Source organism: Vanessa tameamea, chromosome 11 (assembly GCF_037043105.1).
Source record: "Vanessa tameamea isolate UH-Manoa-2023 chromosome 11, ilVanTame1 primary haplotype, whole genome shotgun sequence".
NCBI classification, from domain to species: domain Eukaryota; kingdom Metazoa; phylum Arthropoda; class Insecta; order Lepidoptera; family Nymphalidae; genus Vanessa; species Vanessa tameamea.
Genome location: NC_087319.1, coordinates 6,336,001 through 6,354,025, shown reverse-complemented (window position 1 = coordinate 6,354,025; position 18,025 = coordinate 6,336,001). Strand labels below are relative to the sequence as shown.

At 30.1% G+C, this 18,025-nt stretch overlaps 2 protein-coding genes across 2 annotated transcripts in view; both read left to right on the top strand.

Annotated features, from left to right (window-relative positions):
* Positions 1 to 18,025, top strand: part of LOC113395166 (uncharacterized) — a 399,509-nt gene that overhangs the window by 345,619 nt on the left and 35,865 nt on the right. The gene's annotated exons all lie outside the window — the stretch shown is intronic.
* On the top strand, positions 12,947 to 13,858 carry LOC113400937 (GS homeobox 1-like). Its single transcript, XM_026640637.2, has one exon. It carries the CDS (start codon positions 12,947 to 12,949, stop codon positions 13,856 to 13,858), a length of 912 nt encoding a protein of 303 aa, XP_026496422.1.

The window sequence follows — 18,025 nt, the reverse complement described above, 5'->3', positions numbered from 1 at the left end:
AGCCACCATTAATTGAGGTTTCTGTATTTATAAAAATCTTCGTAAATATAACAAATCATACTCGAATGTTGATAAGGATTATGTTTACAGAATATTCACAACCCAACAAATAACATCCCATCAGTTAATATTATATATATTATTTAAATATAATTTTGCACTTCACACAGCCTCGGGCCCGGATATTAGCAGCCAATAAATGCTCAAAGCATATTTCATTAAATATCATTCGCAAATATCATTTAATGATAAAATGAAAGAGTTTTTTTAATGTTTTTGTTTTTTGCTTTACCACCCTTTGCTTTAGGTACCACCCTATCTTGAGATATTCTACCGCCAAACAGCAATAATTAGTATTTTTGTGTTCCGGTTTGAAGGGTGAGTGAGCCAGTGTAACTACAGACAATACCAACAGGCACATGGGACATGACATCTTAGCTTCCAATGTATGATATAAGTAAGGAATGGTTAATATTTCTTACAGTTTCATCTATGGACGGTGGCGACCAGTTACCATGAGGTATATTTATGAGAAGTTAATTAAACAATCTTCAGATAAATCCTTTGTGTTCTTAATATAATAAGCTAATTCCGCCAATTATCGCAAAGTTTATTCAGAAAATACTGTTTGAAATTATTAATACATGGTTATTTATATGTGCGTGATATTTAATAAGAACATTAATAATCGTCGTTGAGATTTCGTGTACAAGAGACAGCAATTTGTTTCACGTAATTGGCAGAACGTGGATCACGCTCAACGGAACAGTCAAAGATTAATCAACGTGGTCGCTTATGTTTGTGAGTAAACATCTATAATATATTATATACAACACTTGTGATAGAAGTCAGTTCAAGTTTAAATGGAACAGATAGTAAATTCATTTGAATGTCGCGTCTATCGGTCTGTTTAAACGTGTTAAATTAAAAAATGAATTAATGAAGTTTCAAACGGCTTACATCAATAGACTGGATAAAGTTAAATTGTTTAGTTTATTAAAGTTCTGTCTCAATTGGCTGAAATATAAAGATGACTGCTGATATTATCGGAAAAAAAAATGTGCCAATTGAAAACGCTGCTTAAACCAATAAAGTCATACCTTTGTATTACAATATAAATCTTATTGAATGATGTATAGCTAGTATAATCTTTATATATAAAAGCGAAATACCAATCACTGATTAATCACGAAATCTTAGAAACTATAGCACACAACCTTGAAATTTCGCAGGTAGGTTCGTTATAGGGTGTAGACATTCGCTAAGATTTAACGAAACTCCACCCCTAAAGGGGTAAAACGGGGCATAGAAGTGTGTTTTATAAATATTGCGCGGGTATAAATACTTCAATATATTTAAAAGCTATTACTAAGGTTGGAGGAACGCTCTTAAAGAAATATTTTTTCCTTTATAAAACAATTTTCTTCGATTTAAAAATTCTAAATAATATGATTGACAACAATCTCTATAAAACTCAATCTGTATCACAATTTATATTTATAGGACAGTCATATTACACGATTAGATTCGAAAATTTTAATTGCAAGAGTAATCTACATAAATTTATTACCGGTAACATGTTACGGACAAGTTCAAATAAAAACTGTATTACGTTAAAATACTATATAACAATAATTTAAAAAAGATGATTGAATACATTCGCATGACTAGTGATGTTCCTCCGGCTATCCAGTACAACCAGCCCGTCCCGTAACATTAATCACAACATATGATACTCAACAAGGTATGACGCTGCAACAACGAGTGCGCGAAACAAATTGTGTTTTGGCGTGACACATCGGGAATTTAATTTGCTATCCTACGTACAATAGTGAAGGGAACATTAATGATATCCCGCGAAAAGTAAAAATGTGATATCCATTGCTTACATTTATTTTTATTTATTATAAATGAAATATACCTATATACATATGATTACGTTCTAGTATATAGTGCCAGTGTGAAGTTTCGTAAATCTGTTCAACATTAGCATCGACATCAGCTATTATTAAACAGGAAGTCACACATAACAATTTCATAACGTATAAAAATAATTTTAAATAAAAAAGCAATAATAATGACCTCCTGTCCGATTACGGTCATGGCAGGCAATTAAATGGCAGAAACGCCAACAGCACAGGACATCATTATATTATTATGTGAGCGCAACCACAAGTGCACAGGTTTTCCTCATTCTCACTCTGAAAAAAGTTTTGGGGGGCAGGACTAACAACTTTACTTGCTTTCGGTACGTAATTGTAAACACTTTTCGATGCCAGACGCATACGCACGCACGCAAATCAATAAATTAATATTTATTATTATTATATTAATGGACTACTATTATTAATATTAATGGACTCGGAGCTTGAACTTGGACCCTCGGGGATCTATAAGCTCGCTAATAGACCAACGAGGTAGTAAAAAAAGCAATAATACAAGTATATCGTGTCATTAACTCCTACACATTTTCACGGATTAGTTTCGATCGTCAACTCATTGTAAACACCGTGAAAACACCATCAAATGTAACACACGTGTTTTATACACAAAGGGGTGAAATAAAGTATAGGGTTATTAGTCATTAAATATATTTCAAGACTTTATAATGGCAAGCATTTTAAAAAGATCAATGTGTTAGCATAATTTAAAAAAAAAAAAACTATATATTAAAAATGATAGATTATTTTTATTATTATACTCGTATATGAAAAAATATAAAGTACCGTACGATAACATAATTATCTTATATCCTGAACCACATGTACATATACATGTACGAAAAAATAAGATAAAAAAATTGAAATAATATACGAGTACATGCAAAAACGACTTACATGCGATTAAATTAATTAGTAAATTAGATAATTTCCGCTATATTGCCTTCTCAGCACAATGTACAATTTGAATGGAACTGAAACAGTTAACTCGGTAACGAGAAATTTTCATTCTCTTACGTAAAGGAAAATACTCGTATATGTAAAATAATGCAAATTACTTTTCATAGCAATAAAACTTACACTTACTCTACAACAACAGTTATTGTATTTTTAATGTTGATTTGAGATAGAAATAATAACTAAATTTTTTATTATTTCCAAAAAAAAAAACTAATTCATTTCACATTTACAATATAAAAAAAATTATAAAGATATATTTGTTTGCGTTTTTTTTAATTGAATTTAAATTATACCGTTATTTGAAATGAGAAGACATAAAAATAATTTTTAATTTCAAGATTACATTATATTTTTAACTAGCTGTGCCCGCGACTTCGTGCGCGTTTGAATTTAATAAAAAAGCGTGACTTTATTTTAGAATTATATGTAATTTAGATTATTAGACTAATTTACTCCTTATTACATCAGCTATCTGTCCCGTCAAAATCGGTCCAGCCGTTTCAGAGATTAGCCGGAACAAACAGACAGACAGACAGACAAAAATTGTAAAAAATGTTATTTAGGTATATGTACCGTGTATACATACATATGCATTTAGTAAAACGCGGTTATTTTAATATTACAAACAGACACTCCAATTTTATTATATGTATAGATTGGATATATTTTTTTAACATTACAATTGTTTTTTTTTTATATACAGAATACGTAGAGGCTTACAAAGCCACCTGGTAGTTAGCAGTTAGCCCATAGGCGCTGTAAGAAATATTAACCATTACTTACATCACAAATGCACCACCTACCTTGGGAACTAAGACGTTATGCATGAAAACAGTGACACGCACACTTCATACCAGGGGGTCAATTCTACTAACATATAACGGTTATAATACGTTCCCTGAACACATTAATACCCTACTAAGTATTGCTGTTCGTCTGTAGAGTATGTGATGAGTAGGTGGTATCTACCCTTGATCCCTTTAGCTCTCGCCCTTATCATAAGTCAATACAATAACAATAACATATATAGTTATTTACATGCATAACTTGGTCTACTTTAACTAATAAGTTAAACTAAAATAATAAAATCGATCCCTTTATAACCTTTAAACTATTTAATTTAAAATGTCACTTAAAAACGTATAATGCTAAAACGACAAAGGAACAACAAATTTCGAATAGTAAACTTTTAAAACATTTAAACCACTAAACGACAATGCGACAGTGGATCGTTAAAGCTATAATAAAATACAACAATGCTATTGTGTATTATATTCGTAAATGTGATTGTGGCAAGGGTGACATTGTACAAGAAAAAAAAATAAAGGATAAGCTGAAAGCGTGTAAGGTATTGATGTGTGGATTGTGCGTTAGTTATATATATAACATGAAGATTAGATTTGTATCTATTACATCTAAATCTAGAACCTTTCATGTTATAGTTTAAGCTACTACATAATGACAGTAAACTAGTCGTTTTTGTAGACTTAAAAATTAATTCTTTTTTTATTACTCATTATTATGTGGCAACATTAATCTGTTACATTTTTTTTTTTTTTTAGTAATGAATATTAATTCAAAATTGTATTCATCTTTATTGTCTTTCGTTTATTTTGCTTATTTCTATCAAAATTAATTAAAACAATATTAACCTACCTTCATAAGTCTAGAACACTTTAATTATATTAAATAATGATTACTCATAAAGTGTTCATTACATTTTACATTTACATATATAGAACATTCAATGATAATTTTTTGAAAATATACAAAATCGCTTTTCACTTAGACCATATGATTTTAAAAAGTTTGTCAGAATCTTAAGAGCACTTCGTTTGACAGTGATTGGCCACCGCGTACCAATTACAAGCCTTGACATGGGAATTTCTGACTCCTTATGTTTAGTGAACCGGAACGAAGAAGTTCTAGTGAATGAAACAATAACAAGTACGTATTATAGTAAGCAGATTCTGGCCGTACGGCTCATTGGTTTGAGGAGTTCGATATAAAGGTTCGATTGACCGTGTTGGGAACAGCCCGTTATTTTTAGTTCATTTCTCGACAGGCATTTTAAAGCATTCTGAGGTTGAGCATTATTAGTAGTAATTCAGGTCACGTGACTATTGACGTGTATAATTTGTTTTGTTTCGGTAGAATAGTACATATTTTAATCAACTGATTTAAATTAACTACATTTAAAAAGATCTTAAGTGCAGTAAGTTGTGATTGTTCTTTATTATTTCATTTGAATTATTTATTTTATTCAGCTTGTGCGAGATGGTTAAAACTTTATTATTAAATTGTAATTGCATTTTTGTTGTTTAGTAGCTAGCTTTTACGCTACCTAGTTACTTTACAAAAAATGTATTAGTTTCTCAAGAATTGGGAATTTACATTGGTTATACTCCCGTGCATCGTAAATTTAATGTAAGAGATATTTGTTGGGTGCGCTATATAATCTGCACATTTGGAAGCGATCAAGCATAATTGTTTATTTTTATAAACAACTATAAAATATTAAAAAGAAGTCATCGCCTCTTACCATGGAAATGATAAGAATGCTTCGTATTTATTTCTATGGCAGGAATAAAAAATGCTATGTAAAAAGGAAATATAGATTAAATTTTGGTTTTATGTTAAAAAATTTCATATTTTTTTTCTGAAACAGTAAAAAAGAATAAATATCCGATACTTGATTAACAAAAAGTTTTAATATTTAAAAGGTTTCTTAATTTAGTTTCCATCTTACGTAAATTGAAACTTAATTACTTAAATGAAGTATTTTAATATACAGTAAAAACAAATAAATCTGTAATTCAATAAAGTACCTCGAAATAACTGAAAGGCAAAACAATGATGTTAAGTGCTATTTGTAACATAAACGGAATGATTTTTATTTGTTTTTTAAAATAAATAAACGGTACATTGAATCGAAATTGAATTAATTGTAGCAGCGAATATTTTGACGCCGTCCATTTGCATATTTATAGTAAAACAATGTCTAGTAACATTCGATTCGATCGATCGATTTTAAAAATCGAATAGATTCATTGTTTGTTTGAACGCGATAATAAAATCAAATGCCAGACCGATTTAAAAAAAATGCTTAAGCGTTAGGTAGCTCATTGATTAAAAAACGTTATAGACTATGAATCAAGCTATTATCGATAAGACGGAGACGAAACCGCGCTGAGTAGATAGTGGTTTAATGGTTTAAGATTTTTGATGTTTCATAAAGAAGTAAAAATATTCAATTAATTGATACTTACAACTGATTTACAAAATTACGTAATGATTCTTGCTTTTTGAGTTTAATTCACTCGGTGGTAGAACCTTTAGCGAGGGTGTCTGGATAGGTACCACTCATTACATATTCTACCGCCGCTGCAGTAATACTATGTTTCGTTATGGTCTAGTTGAAGAATAAGCAATAACTAAAGTCACAAGTGACATAACAACTAAGTACCCAAGGTTTGTGGCGCATTGGAGATGTCAGAAATTTTGTATGGAGTCAATGTCTATCGATTATGGTGACCACTTATCATCAGGCGACTAATTGTCCTTCCAGTTCATCCGAATGTGATAGTGAAAGGTAACCGATAACGGTAATGCACTGACCTAATTAAGATTAAAATATCACAAGAATATTTTATTAGCTCTTCATAAGGAATACTCAAAAAAAACAGCATAATGATTGCTGACTATCAACTCTAATATTGACCGCTGATTCTGCTAATAAATATTATCATTTGAAAATTAAAAAAATAAACAATACTAATTTCGAAAATATCACCCCACTTCCAAATCGCATAGTTTAATTTTATTATCATCCCCATAGTTTGGAATGCGAAACACGTGGTGGCTGATTCGATTCCCGCTCAAAATATTAGCGACATGCATTCAAATTGAAAAGGGTGGGACGTGCGATGTTGACATATATTATATGTATATGTAAATTAAACCATTAAATAGAAATATGGTTTCATTTCGTTAATTGTTTCTGACACATTATAACAATCAAATATAATTAATATTTATAATATATAAATATATACATACCTATATGTTTATTATACTAACCGAAAAAAGTTAGTCAGAATTTTATGTTACTGTACTACTATGTGCTATAATATATACTAGGAAATAGTAATATCATTTACTTCCTGGTATGTAAATAATCTTACTCTAGTCTTGAGGTATCTCCATGTAACCAGAGTTAGATTTTATCAAACAACAAGCTAGAATAATGCTTCTATATTGAATAAAGTTTGTTACTTTGACTATAGTGCAGCGATCGTATTTATGGAAAGATAGAGCCTGTTTCATAATGGTTACCTCTCCTCCTCAAGGACATATCATCATGGTTTTAACCTTTTTCAATAACAATAACTTATATTTCAATTAGACAATCAAACCCATACGTTTTTTCCATATTAAGTTCCTTACATTAGATATACAAATGCTATAAATTATAAGTGCAATTTATTTTAAGAAGTCTATGAAGAATTTTAAATTAAAACATTTTTCAACATGAAATTGTTATTCATACAATGTTATATATATTTTTCAATGTTTGTATAACAAGTGTAGTTCAATCTATTTCACTTGTTATGTATCAACAATATTTTAAACAAAGACTTGTATAGAATTTTTCTTATAAGTAAAATAATACAAAAAAATGTGTTACAACTGAAGATAACTTACACAAATCAATGGCGACCAAGCAACATAACCGACAAATTCTCGACCTTATTCCACTAGCAAACGTAGAACTATCAATTTCTAATCCGCCTCCCAAACAAGCTTAAAATTTAAAATAAATCAATACATTGTAAACCATTCACAATTCATTGATGAATGAATGAAATAACCATGAATGAACAAGTGGATTGCCAGACAGTGAGGCGTCATATTGTAAGAAGTTTCTAAGAAAGCATTGTCAACTTTTATAGTATGGACGTTGACTTTGGAATGTACAATGTGCAGGTGGTCATTAAATTACCTTTTCAGACTCATTTCCGTCCGGCTTTTGTGTTCTGTTAGTTACAAGAGCTCGGTGCTTGAACTAATTGTATTCTAATGCCTAGTACAATTTAAGAACGTCGGTAAGAAATTATAAACAATACTAGTTGTCGTCCGCGGCTTCGTTCGCGTTTTATGGCTTGGTTGAGTTCAAGTTTGCTTCATACTAAATTTCGTCAATATCGGTTCATTGGTTTGGCAGTGAAAGAGCGACAGACAGACAGAGTTACTTTCACATTTATAATATTAGTATAGATTTAAATTCTAAAATATTACGTCTGCTAAGCCTAAAATATAAAAATAAATAAATTTAATTGTAATTATAATACTCTATTCTATGAGTTTTTATGTCTATGCCGTATTACAATTATTTTATTGTTCTTATAAAAGTAAGTAATAAAGTATTCTTTAGTAAAGTCAACTGTCCTCTTAACCATTTCTATATTATTTATCATAGTAATAAACATTTTATTCATACATTTTACGGTAAATAAAACGACTTCATAAATAACTAACTTCATTTACCTTTCGAATAACTCAGAAATATGTTTTGTCAATAATGTAAACTGCAGTATTACAAAAGCAATTTGAGGTAGCTTAATAAAACGCCGCATTGATAACATCCATAGTTTTGAAGTCGCTTAATAATACTTTGTTTGCCAGTAGTATATTAAATGAGTAAGTATGACATAAACGACCTTATCGTTAAGGACATGCAATGTAAAAATTTAATATTACTTCATGTGATGTGTATATTTGGTCATAAGTAACATTTTATTTATTAATATTATCATTTTACTTTTGTCTTAGTCTTACAATACAACTACACACAAAAACACGACTAATTTAATATCTATACATAATATAATCTTCATTTATTATTTTATTAAATTACCAATTAATAATTTATCCTAGCTTTTATTAGCCTAGCTAGGATAGTCAGTACTTGATCTATGTTTCGTTTGATGACCATGTTATTGTATATTAAGACTTGTCATAGTTCAACCATGTAATTGTTTTTAAAGATGATTTTTGTGTGGAATAAATATTATTATTAGTATTATTATTATTTGACAAGTTTTATATGAGTTTAATTATAACATGGATGCATTTGAAACCAATATTTTCTTAAATTGAGTATGAGGTCCCAAGACACAAGCTTGTTTCTATATTGTAAATTCTGTTAAAGTATAAGCTCTTTATTTAATTTAACCTGCAAGCAATAGATGTAGCCCATATATATGTTTATATAATTATAAACTAAGCTAAAAACTAATTGTCTTATGTGGATTCACTATGAATAAATATGACCAATAAATAAATTATAAAATAAATCAAAGATTTTATTTGGTTTCATTAAACTGGTGTAGTTTTAGTATTTTTACGTTAATATTAACAGTAAGTCACTGGATCAAATTGGACAATGCAAACAATCAAATCGGACACAATTGTTGCGAAATCTGCGATGACCAAATTTGTTAATTTTTGAAACCTGTCTGTGGCGGAAGATATTCTGACACATGTACCCAACGACCGGCTGTGAAGCAACATAGTTTAATGGACTTCGTATTTATATCATTCTTACCAAGGGGCCTTTACATAGGAGTTAGTAGAATTAGGAATTGTTAATGTTTTTTTTTTTTATTAAAATCTATAAACACTTACATAAGTTCTGCCTACTACAACATTCGCTTTGAACTTGAACGTACGTAATACATGAGCGATTTACTTCGTATGAAGCCTCCACGTTCATTGCTTTCCGCATCCAGCCTTCTTTTGTTTGATGATCTACAGTTTTTTTTTGTTTTTGCTGGAAATAGGCATAACGCGTTTCCCCTCATGAAATGACGACTGATATGCCGGAATACCCACAAAAAAACCAGCGGTACCCTCTCCGGCTCTTCGGCGGGCGCCACGGAATCGCTACGTGACGTAGGTTCTCTAGGCCTCGTCTGTCTGCAATCTTTCGACATACGTGACCAACTGACTACACAAATATATATAATGCGTATTTTAACAAACATAGATTAACAAGTCCAAGTTCTTCGTTCAAGTCCATGTACACCAGATTACCTCTGTTTTAATGACCGTTTTCTTTATAATCTTGGAGATGCTCGGACTACTCTCAGGAAATCATCCTCTTTATTTAATATCTTAATTTTATATAATAGTATTTTATATTTACTTAGTAATAACTTGTCATGGTTAAATATATGTAAATTAGTATGGATACGTTTATATATGCCTATTAAATTGACATGTATTTAGATTATTCTCTTATAACAAGTAACACTAAACTTTCTAGATTTAATAATACTATGATATATTATATCCCTGTGTAGTCGAGTTACAAAGGTAACAAGTTTATATTATAAATACACAGTCTTTTATTCACAACATATGGGAATTACAGAAACTAATTTATCTCAACGCGTGTTGACTACACAAAAGTTGCTAATTTCGATACTTTGGAGACGATTTCACGTGGACATCTAATAAAATAAAAACAGATTTTTTATTAATATTAATTACCTTAATTTAATTTCAAACGTGAAATATACTTATAATTATAAAATGAATCATAATTACACCCACCTGGATATTTAAACTGAATACCCTTTCAATTTTGTCTTAACCCTTTATTATTTATCAATAGGGAATTTCAACCTTAATTGTTGAGGAATATGGCATAGAATCCTTAAGCTTCTAGTAGATAAATATTTCGGTAATGTTTGCAACATATTGTTGTCTTGCCCATTGTTCCATTTCAATCGTGATGCGTGATCGTTTACAGATTCGACAGTTTTTTTTTTTTTACAATGAAAGAAATTTTTAGCAAAAAGGATTATTTTTTTAGTTTGATCAACATCAAACAGACGATGCGGATGAAATAAAATGCATTTATACATTATGTGACAGTATATATTGGATTTGGAGACCTTTCCAATCCGCAAATAAAAAGTTTAAAAATGTATAAAAAAGGTACCACATGGTCTTTTGAAATTTGGTCTCTTAAAACGGAATGCACCAATAACACTATGATCTAAGTGTCACATATTATCATGTAATAATTATCTCTTGTGCCTGTGGTCACAATAGCTCACTCATCCTTACAATCGGAGTAGAGCAATACAAATAATCACTAAAACCTACTAAAATAAAATTGTAAGTTACAACCTATATAGCCTCGCAGTTTAATCACAATTGATTTTCGTATGAAGCCTGAAGTGTCAGCGATAAAGAGACTGGCAGATTAGCACGATAACTATTAATATTAATACACGAACACTAACCATTCGTGTATTTACAAAGCGTGTATTAAACATATTTACGCATAAGATAACTAATTATCGATACTAGAATATTGTAACTATTATATATATGTATGTATGAATCTGCATTCAGCTGCGGAGACATTATAAATGAAACCTTTATTCATAAATCATTATGCTATTATTCTTATCTTATCAAATGAATACGACCATTCATTAAAACAGATTTGACAGTTGTGAAAGTCGCAGGTTCGACGGACATCGTTGTGCTATTGTTGTACCCACACCTACCACAAGTTTCACGCTTAACTGGAGGAGAAAATAGGAATAATAATTATTCCTTCCAAATAGGCAATGATAGGATTAATTAGACAAGTTTCCTTATTTAAAAACAATAGAGACTTTTTGTTGTGACTCTTTTTGTGTTTCGATTTTTTCATACTAATATATTGGTATTGCTTATCGATAAAATATATTTTCGACATCTACCAAAATTTATTTTTAATATTCAATTTATAATATATAGTTACAACGTATACATAGTAAGATTTGATTGAAGATTACGTTTAGTAAAAGTAGAGATAAATTTCCTCACGTTATATTTCTTTTTTGAATTATATTCTGAGAAATCGTATCGTTATAGTATTATAAGGTATTATTGTAAAATTTATGTATCTCTCAATCATAAAAGGACTATAAGAAATAAATCACCACGAATCAAACCAGTCGATACCATACGAGGGACGAAAAAAATATGTTTCAATGAAGCACTAATAATCACATCAAAACACATCATATTGCACTTAACGTTCAAAAGAAGTCCAAAGAGTTACTCTCAAATTATTCCTGACATGATAATAACATGAATTGATTCACAATTACTGCTATAACAATATTATTCAGCCCTTTTAATATTTCATAAACTAGTTCTGTAATAAGGGTTCCTGGAGGGCGGAGCTAATGTATACCCACCCTTCGATTTCTTTTACCAGTATCAAAATCACGTGTACAGCATACGGCTCATATTATAGGGTATTCGTACCTAATTAATGTGTTGCTACTATGTTGGATTAAAAGGTTTTGATACTGGGGATTTTTATTTTAATATTTAAATACGTTTCCATTTTGTCTTGATTTATTATTATTGAACGATTGATCTTGGATAATTTATTTGAAATGATCAATACTTAAAACTATTTCAATAGTTAATTGTAATTTACAGTTATATAAATACCTATTCAAATGGATCAAAATATCAATCTGTCCGAACTTTTGGCGCCAATATTTTATCTGGCAGCAGTTTTTAATTTGTTACGAACAAATTTTAAAAATCAATTAAAAGTAATAACTTTATTAGTATTTAGTTAAAAGTTTCTTGACTTTTATTAAATAAATAATTGTAAAAAATATATTGGCAATGCAAAAATCAAAAATCTCAATAAAACAGTAACGAAATTGAATTTAATGAGACAGATATGAGGGATGTTAGCGAGCCATACAAAATTATTCATAGCTACTAAAATGCTCCATTCATAAGAATACAGTTTTTTTTTCACTAACGCTGGGGCTGACGGCTCACCGACAAAAGGGTGGGACGGGCCAAATAATTGCCAAAACGCTTCGAGTGAGGCCTATTGTATTTATTTACAATGGGGTGCACTAAGTGGGGGTAGTTTTTGTAATTGTTACTTTAGGAGATCTCACCCTGCGTAATCAGTCACAAGGCGAACGCCAAACAGGGTGCAACTCAAAATGTCTCGTTCTTTCTTAGTGGACGCGTTAATTAGTGAGACGAAAGATTGCAAGAAAACTGAAATGTCAAGTGATCCTTTACAAACTTACACACACCTCATGTCACATCACCTAGACACCAGACCGAAGTTTCTTCCATACCCATACCCGGGAAGCTTGAATAATTTGCTAACTCTTGGGTTACAACATCAGCAAAGAACCCCGGACCTCTTCAGGCCGTTCTTGGAGCAACTTAATTTTCGCTACCCATTGATGCACCAACTACCGCGCCAACCTGAAATATATGAGCCGCCCCAAAGCGAAGGTCGTTCATTTGAAACTTACTTGAAAACTGAAGAACAAGAACCTGTTAACTTTGTTAATAGGAGGAAGAAATCAGTGTCTCCGTACTTACATCATCCTTACAAGCCCATCGCTATATCACCTGCTAAAAGTCAAGGTCAGAGATCTCCATCTTTATCTAGTGAAAGTCGAAATGGTACTCCAAGTCCACCACTCGCTCATCCAGAGGAGTTACTCCCAGGTTACTCTCAAGATCTAAAACGGATGCCGTTGAAAGAAGATTCTAGCAAACGTATCCGAACAGCTTTTACAGGAACACAGTTACTCGAATTAGAAAGAGAATTTTCAATGAATATGTATTTATCGAGATTAAGAAGAATTGAAATCGCTTCCAGGCTAAAACTCTCAGAAAAGCAAGTTAAGATTTGGTTTCAAAACCGTCGTGTCAAATTGAAGAAGGAAGAAAGTCCTGTGACTAACGACGGAAAAAATAAGAAATGTTGCTGTTCGAAAGCATCTTGTTCATCAAAAAATAGTTCTTCATCCTGTGAAAATGACCAAGAACAAATAGATGTGGTCAGTGACAATGATGGCAGTTTTGAAGCCCAAAATCTGTCACGATACTCGTGATTTTGATAATAAATTCAGTTTCATACACTACGTTTATTGTATTGTATTAAGTAATTGTGCTTTGAAAAATCTGTGAGACAAATAATTTGTACATAATGAATTGAATCTAAAACGAAACAAAAATTTTGCTCACTATGAAATTTAACTAAAAACAGTGAATATTTAAATGTAAATATACTTAATTTATAAATCGCATGTGTAAGGAATGGAAGTGATATAAAATATATTTTCGTAAATTTTTACCGCTTGTTAGATATAAATAAATTTTATGATATGAATTTTCTTGTTTGATTTCTCTGCGGAATGCCGGAGTGTTGGCGGATATTTGAGGGGATAAAAGGAATGGCATCACTAATTTTATTAGGGAGTCGGAATCTCAAGTGCTTGTAGGGTATTGGAAATTTTCAATTGACATACCTATCAAGAGCATACTATTGTTTATGTTTATAATTAAATTTATACTTGAATGTAGAGGACATTTTTTGCTTAAAAAATAATAGATTTTTTTATAAAATATATACTTATTGGATTTTTTAAACGTTTGAGAATATTTGATACTTTCTTATTAGAATTAAAATAAATTAAAAACTCGTTAATATCATAAAAAAATTATGAGGAAAAAATATAAGTCATAAAATTGAAATCAAATAAAAATATCAATATAAACCTTATAATAACCCAGTGCATAGACATTTCAATATCTAACTGAAGGTCGCTGGTTTAAATCCTGGGAGGTATTACTAACTTGTACAAGTATTGTATGTGTATAAAATTCATCTCATACTGATAATCTGGATTGTGAAATAAATTAATAATCTTCTCGTTAGGAGAAGCCAGCAGTTTTTACTTTTTTTAATTTTTATATATATACTAGTGCCCAATACCTGTATTCATGTAAACATATATTATTACTTCTAATGGCATTTATTAAATAATTATACAAAAAGTAACTTTAGTAAGTCACTTTAATTTTTGTTGCTTTTATGTCAGTAAGTTTTACGGATGAAATATTTTTGTATTGACCAATAAAATAATTAATTTAAAAATTAAAGGAAAGTATTAAAAAATACTTTTACCAAATCAACACACCAATATTATAACACAGACTTAAAATATAAAGCTAACACAAACTGTATAATATTTTTGTTCAAGATACCTCTCGTATAATTTTTGATAAAATTTGTAAGGTATTTTAGGCCTACGACGCTATACGAATATATTTTAAAAGAAGAAAGTCGTTTCTTAACGTCTGTTCCACTGATCTATATCGAACTCTTTTAATCAATTGTTTCTAGTTTTAGTAAATAGTATGTATGAATATTTTAATATTTCATGGGATATCACTTATTATCTCGACATCGTAAATGCGGACCGCCATCTTGTGCTTTATAACCCAAAACAATCTACAAAATATTTATCTATTTCTAAGTGATCTACAAAAAAAAACATGACAATATATTACATATATTTTTAAAAGAGATCCAGTCTCTAAATTTATATTTTTAAAAATAGGAAAAATAAACAATGACAAACCAGACAATTAAGATATGAATCCTTAGCAAAGCAGATAACTTAAAAACGATAAAGAAAGATTTTCATCCGACATATTCAGTACACGCGGTTTCCTCAGAATGTTTTCGTCCAAAACTGTGCATGAGATGAATTATTAACACAAAATTTACACGTGTTTAACTTAACTAAAATTAACTGTAAATTTTGTGTTGCTCACAAGTTTTAACCCGTAAACATCGGCTAAAATCGGCCATCTCATCTTTATTATTGTATATCAATACTAATTAACAAGTATACATTTATTAATTAATTATTTAATTATTAATCAAAATATTATAGGATAAAAACTCGGTTTTATCCATGCGAAATCGGATCGGTACCTAATATTTATTTAAAATAAAAAACACAAATAAGTTTGTTTGGGTTTTAATAATCAAGTCCAATTATAAAATCAGAATGTAACGCTAAGCCCCACAAGCTCCCACGAGGGAATATATTTGCCGACGACCATCATCTATCTAAAATCAAATAACGTAATTATTTGCCGAAACCATTTATTATCTATGGCAGGACGCGTGCATCCGTATTACCACAAAATGTTACCATTACAAATTTCATAGACGACTCTAATTCGTACGCATAAGATTCAAATTCGAATAAAAATAAAATTAGGAAGCACCGATGTCATTTTGTTTTATGTTTGAACTGTGCTATGTTGCACCAGCCTAATAAAACGTCCCATATCATTCTGGAAATATTATTACAACTGTTTTGGTTTAGAATAAGGTTGATTTTACAGTGACAAATAAGTTTTACAACAGTAGTTTAGGTTTGTAAAGCCATAGGACGCCACGCGGCAGTTCATTGGTGTCTATTTGAATTTGGAAACCATTCTGAATTTGTTTTTCATCAGTCGGCTCTTCTTTACGTCTGAACTGTCATTAAGTGTGTTCTCATTGTTGATCTGATTTATTTGTATTAGTTCTCAGTGAGCGATCGAGTGGGGTGGGAAAAGTTTATTTGTTGATAATTGCGTCATTTAATTTTGTTATTATCAGCCTGTATTTACCTCATTTTGAAAACTTTTTCAATGAATGAACTTTTTTGAGAATTTTTTCAATTTCACTTATCAAGCGACAACAGCGAGCTATCTGACTTACAAAGTAGCAAATTATATATATTAATTAATAAAAGAAGGAATGAGATCGAAAATTGGATTGTATCGAATAAACAAAAATAGCTATTTATTTTTTAGACTGCGCGGAATTAATTACTTTGTGAAACAGGACGGTAATCAAAAAAATATTGTCATTATCAGATTTTTTTTCAAAGAGCCATGAAAATAAGCTTATCTTTTCCGTAATATCAATAATTACGCATTCCTTAAGCCAAGTACTCGAACAAAAAATAATTAAAATATTTACACCAAATAAAATAACATTTACGACTAAACATTGTTCACAAATCATTTCTTATCTTAATCCGAAAATAAAATTTTATTACAACAACAAACAAATTCACCAACGTCCCTTGTTACGCTTCCTCTAATTATTTGATACACTCAACGATACCAAACAATTAATTTCGAGGGTCAACAAAATCAACACAAAATCGTCTCTATTTCTCTTAATGTAAGAACTATTGAAAATTTATAAAAGTGCTACCCCACAATAAATCCTGTATCACGCTGACAACCGTCTGTTTTGTCACTGCTAATAGGTCACGGCTTTCAAAACGTATGTTATCACTTACGTTTTCAACTACAATTCATTTTCAATCTTATTTCTGAGACATTAAATCATATTATTATCTGTTCACATCTAACTATTCGTTTAGTATCTTTTTGTTTTCAACAATTGTTGGTTTTTAGTTTTCATAAATAATTAGAATATTGAATTTCTGCATCTTTACTTATAACTGATTTTAGACTAACTAACACTATAACAGCTCATCAGATAGCTACATGTATGCGACTAGCGTACTTAAATATGAATTTAATATTCTACCAATTAAAGTTTAATTTCCTGTAGCAATCTTATACTCAGTTATGTCGTTTTTAATAAATCGGTGGAATGAGATTCAGAGTACAATGCAATATCATTTGCTAGCGTAACGAATAGATCGGGTTTGATCCTTGATAAATGGAAATTTAAATTTGTTTCAAAGTGTATTTGCGAAGTTTAGACTTGGATTCGTTTCGGGTCGTCGCTGTAATGTTTGATACAAGCTGTCGTATTGTTTATTTAAAATTCAAATAAATGTAGTTTTTCAATTCAATTTCAAATTCAATTAAATTGAATGATCATATACACAAATAGTGTAACAACATCTTTCATGGAAATTAAAATATTTTTTTATTAATTGTACAAATACACAAGAAGGTGTAACATAATTACATATTATAAAACAAAGTCGCTTACCGCCCAGGTACAGACACTGTGTATGCTTAATAGATATTTGATATTATATTGATATTTTAATAGATATATTGATTCAAGAGGAAGGTTAATATATATAATACACGCACAATATAGTAGACAAACACTGATAATTTAAGAGGTTTCTAAAGTGATATCGTAAATAAATACAATGTTTTGCGCTTACATTGCAAACGCTGGTTGAATCCGTCGAGATAGATCAAAATATTGTACTACA

Excerpts from the sequence above, each read along its gene's own strand:
- LOC113400937 (XM_026640637.2), top strand. The coding sequence starts at position 12,947 with ATGTCTCGTTCTTTCTTAGTGGACGCGTTAATTAGTGAGACGAAAGAT.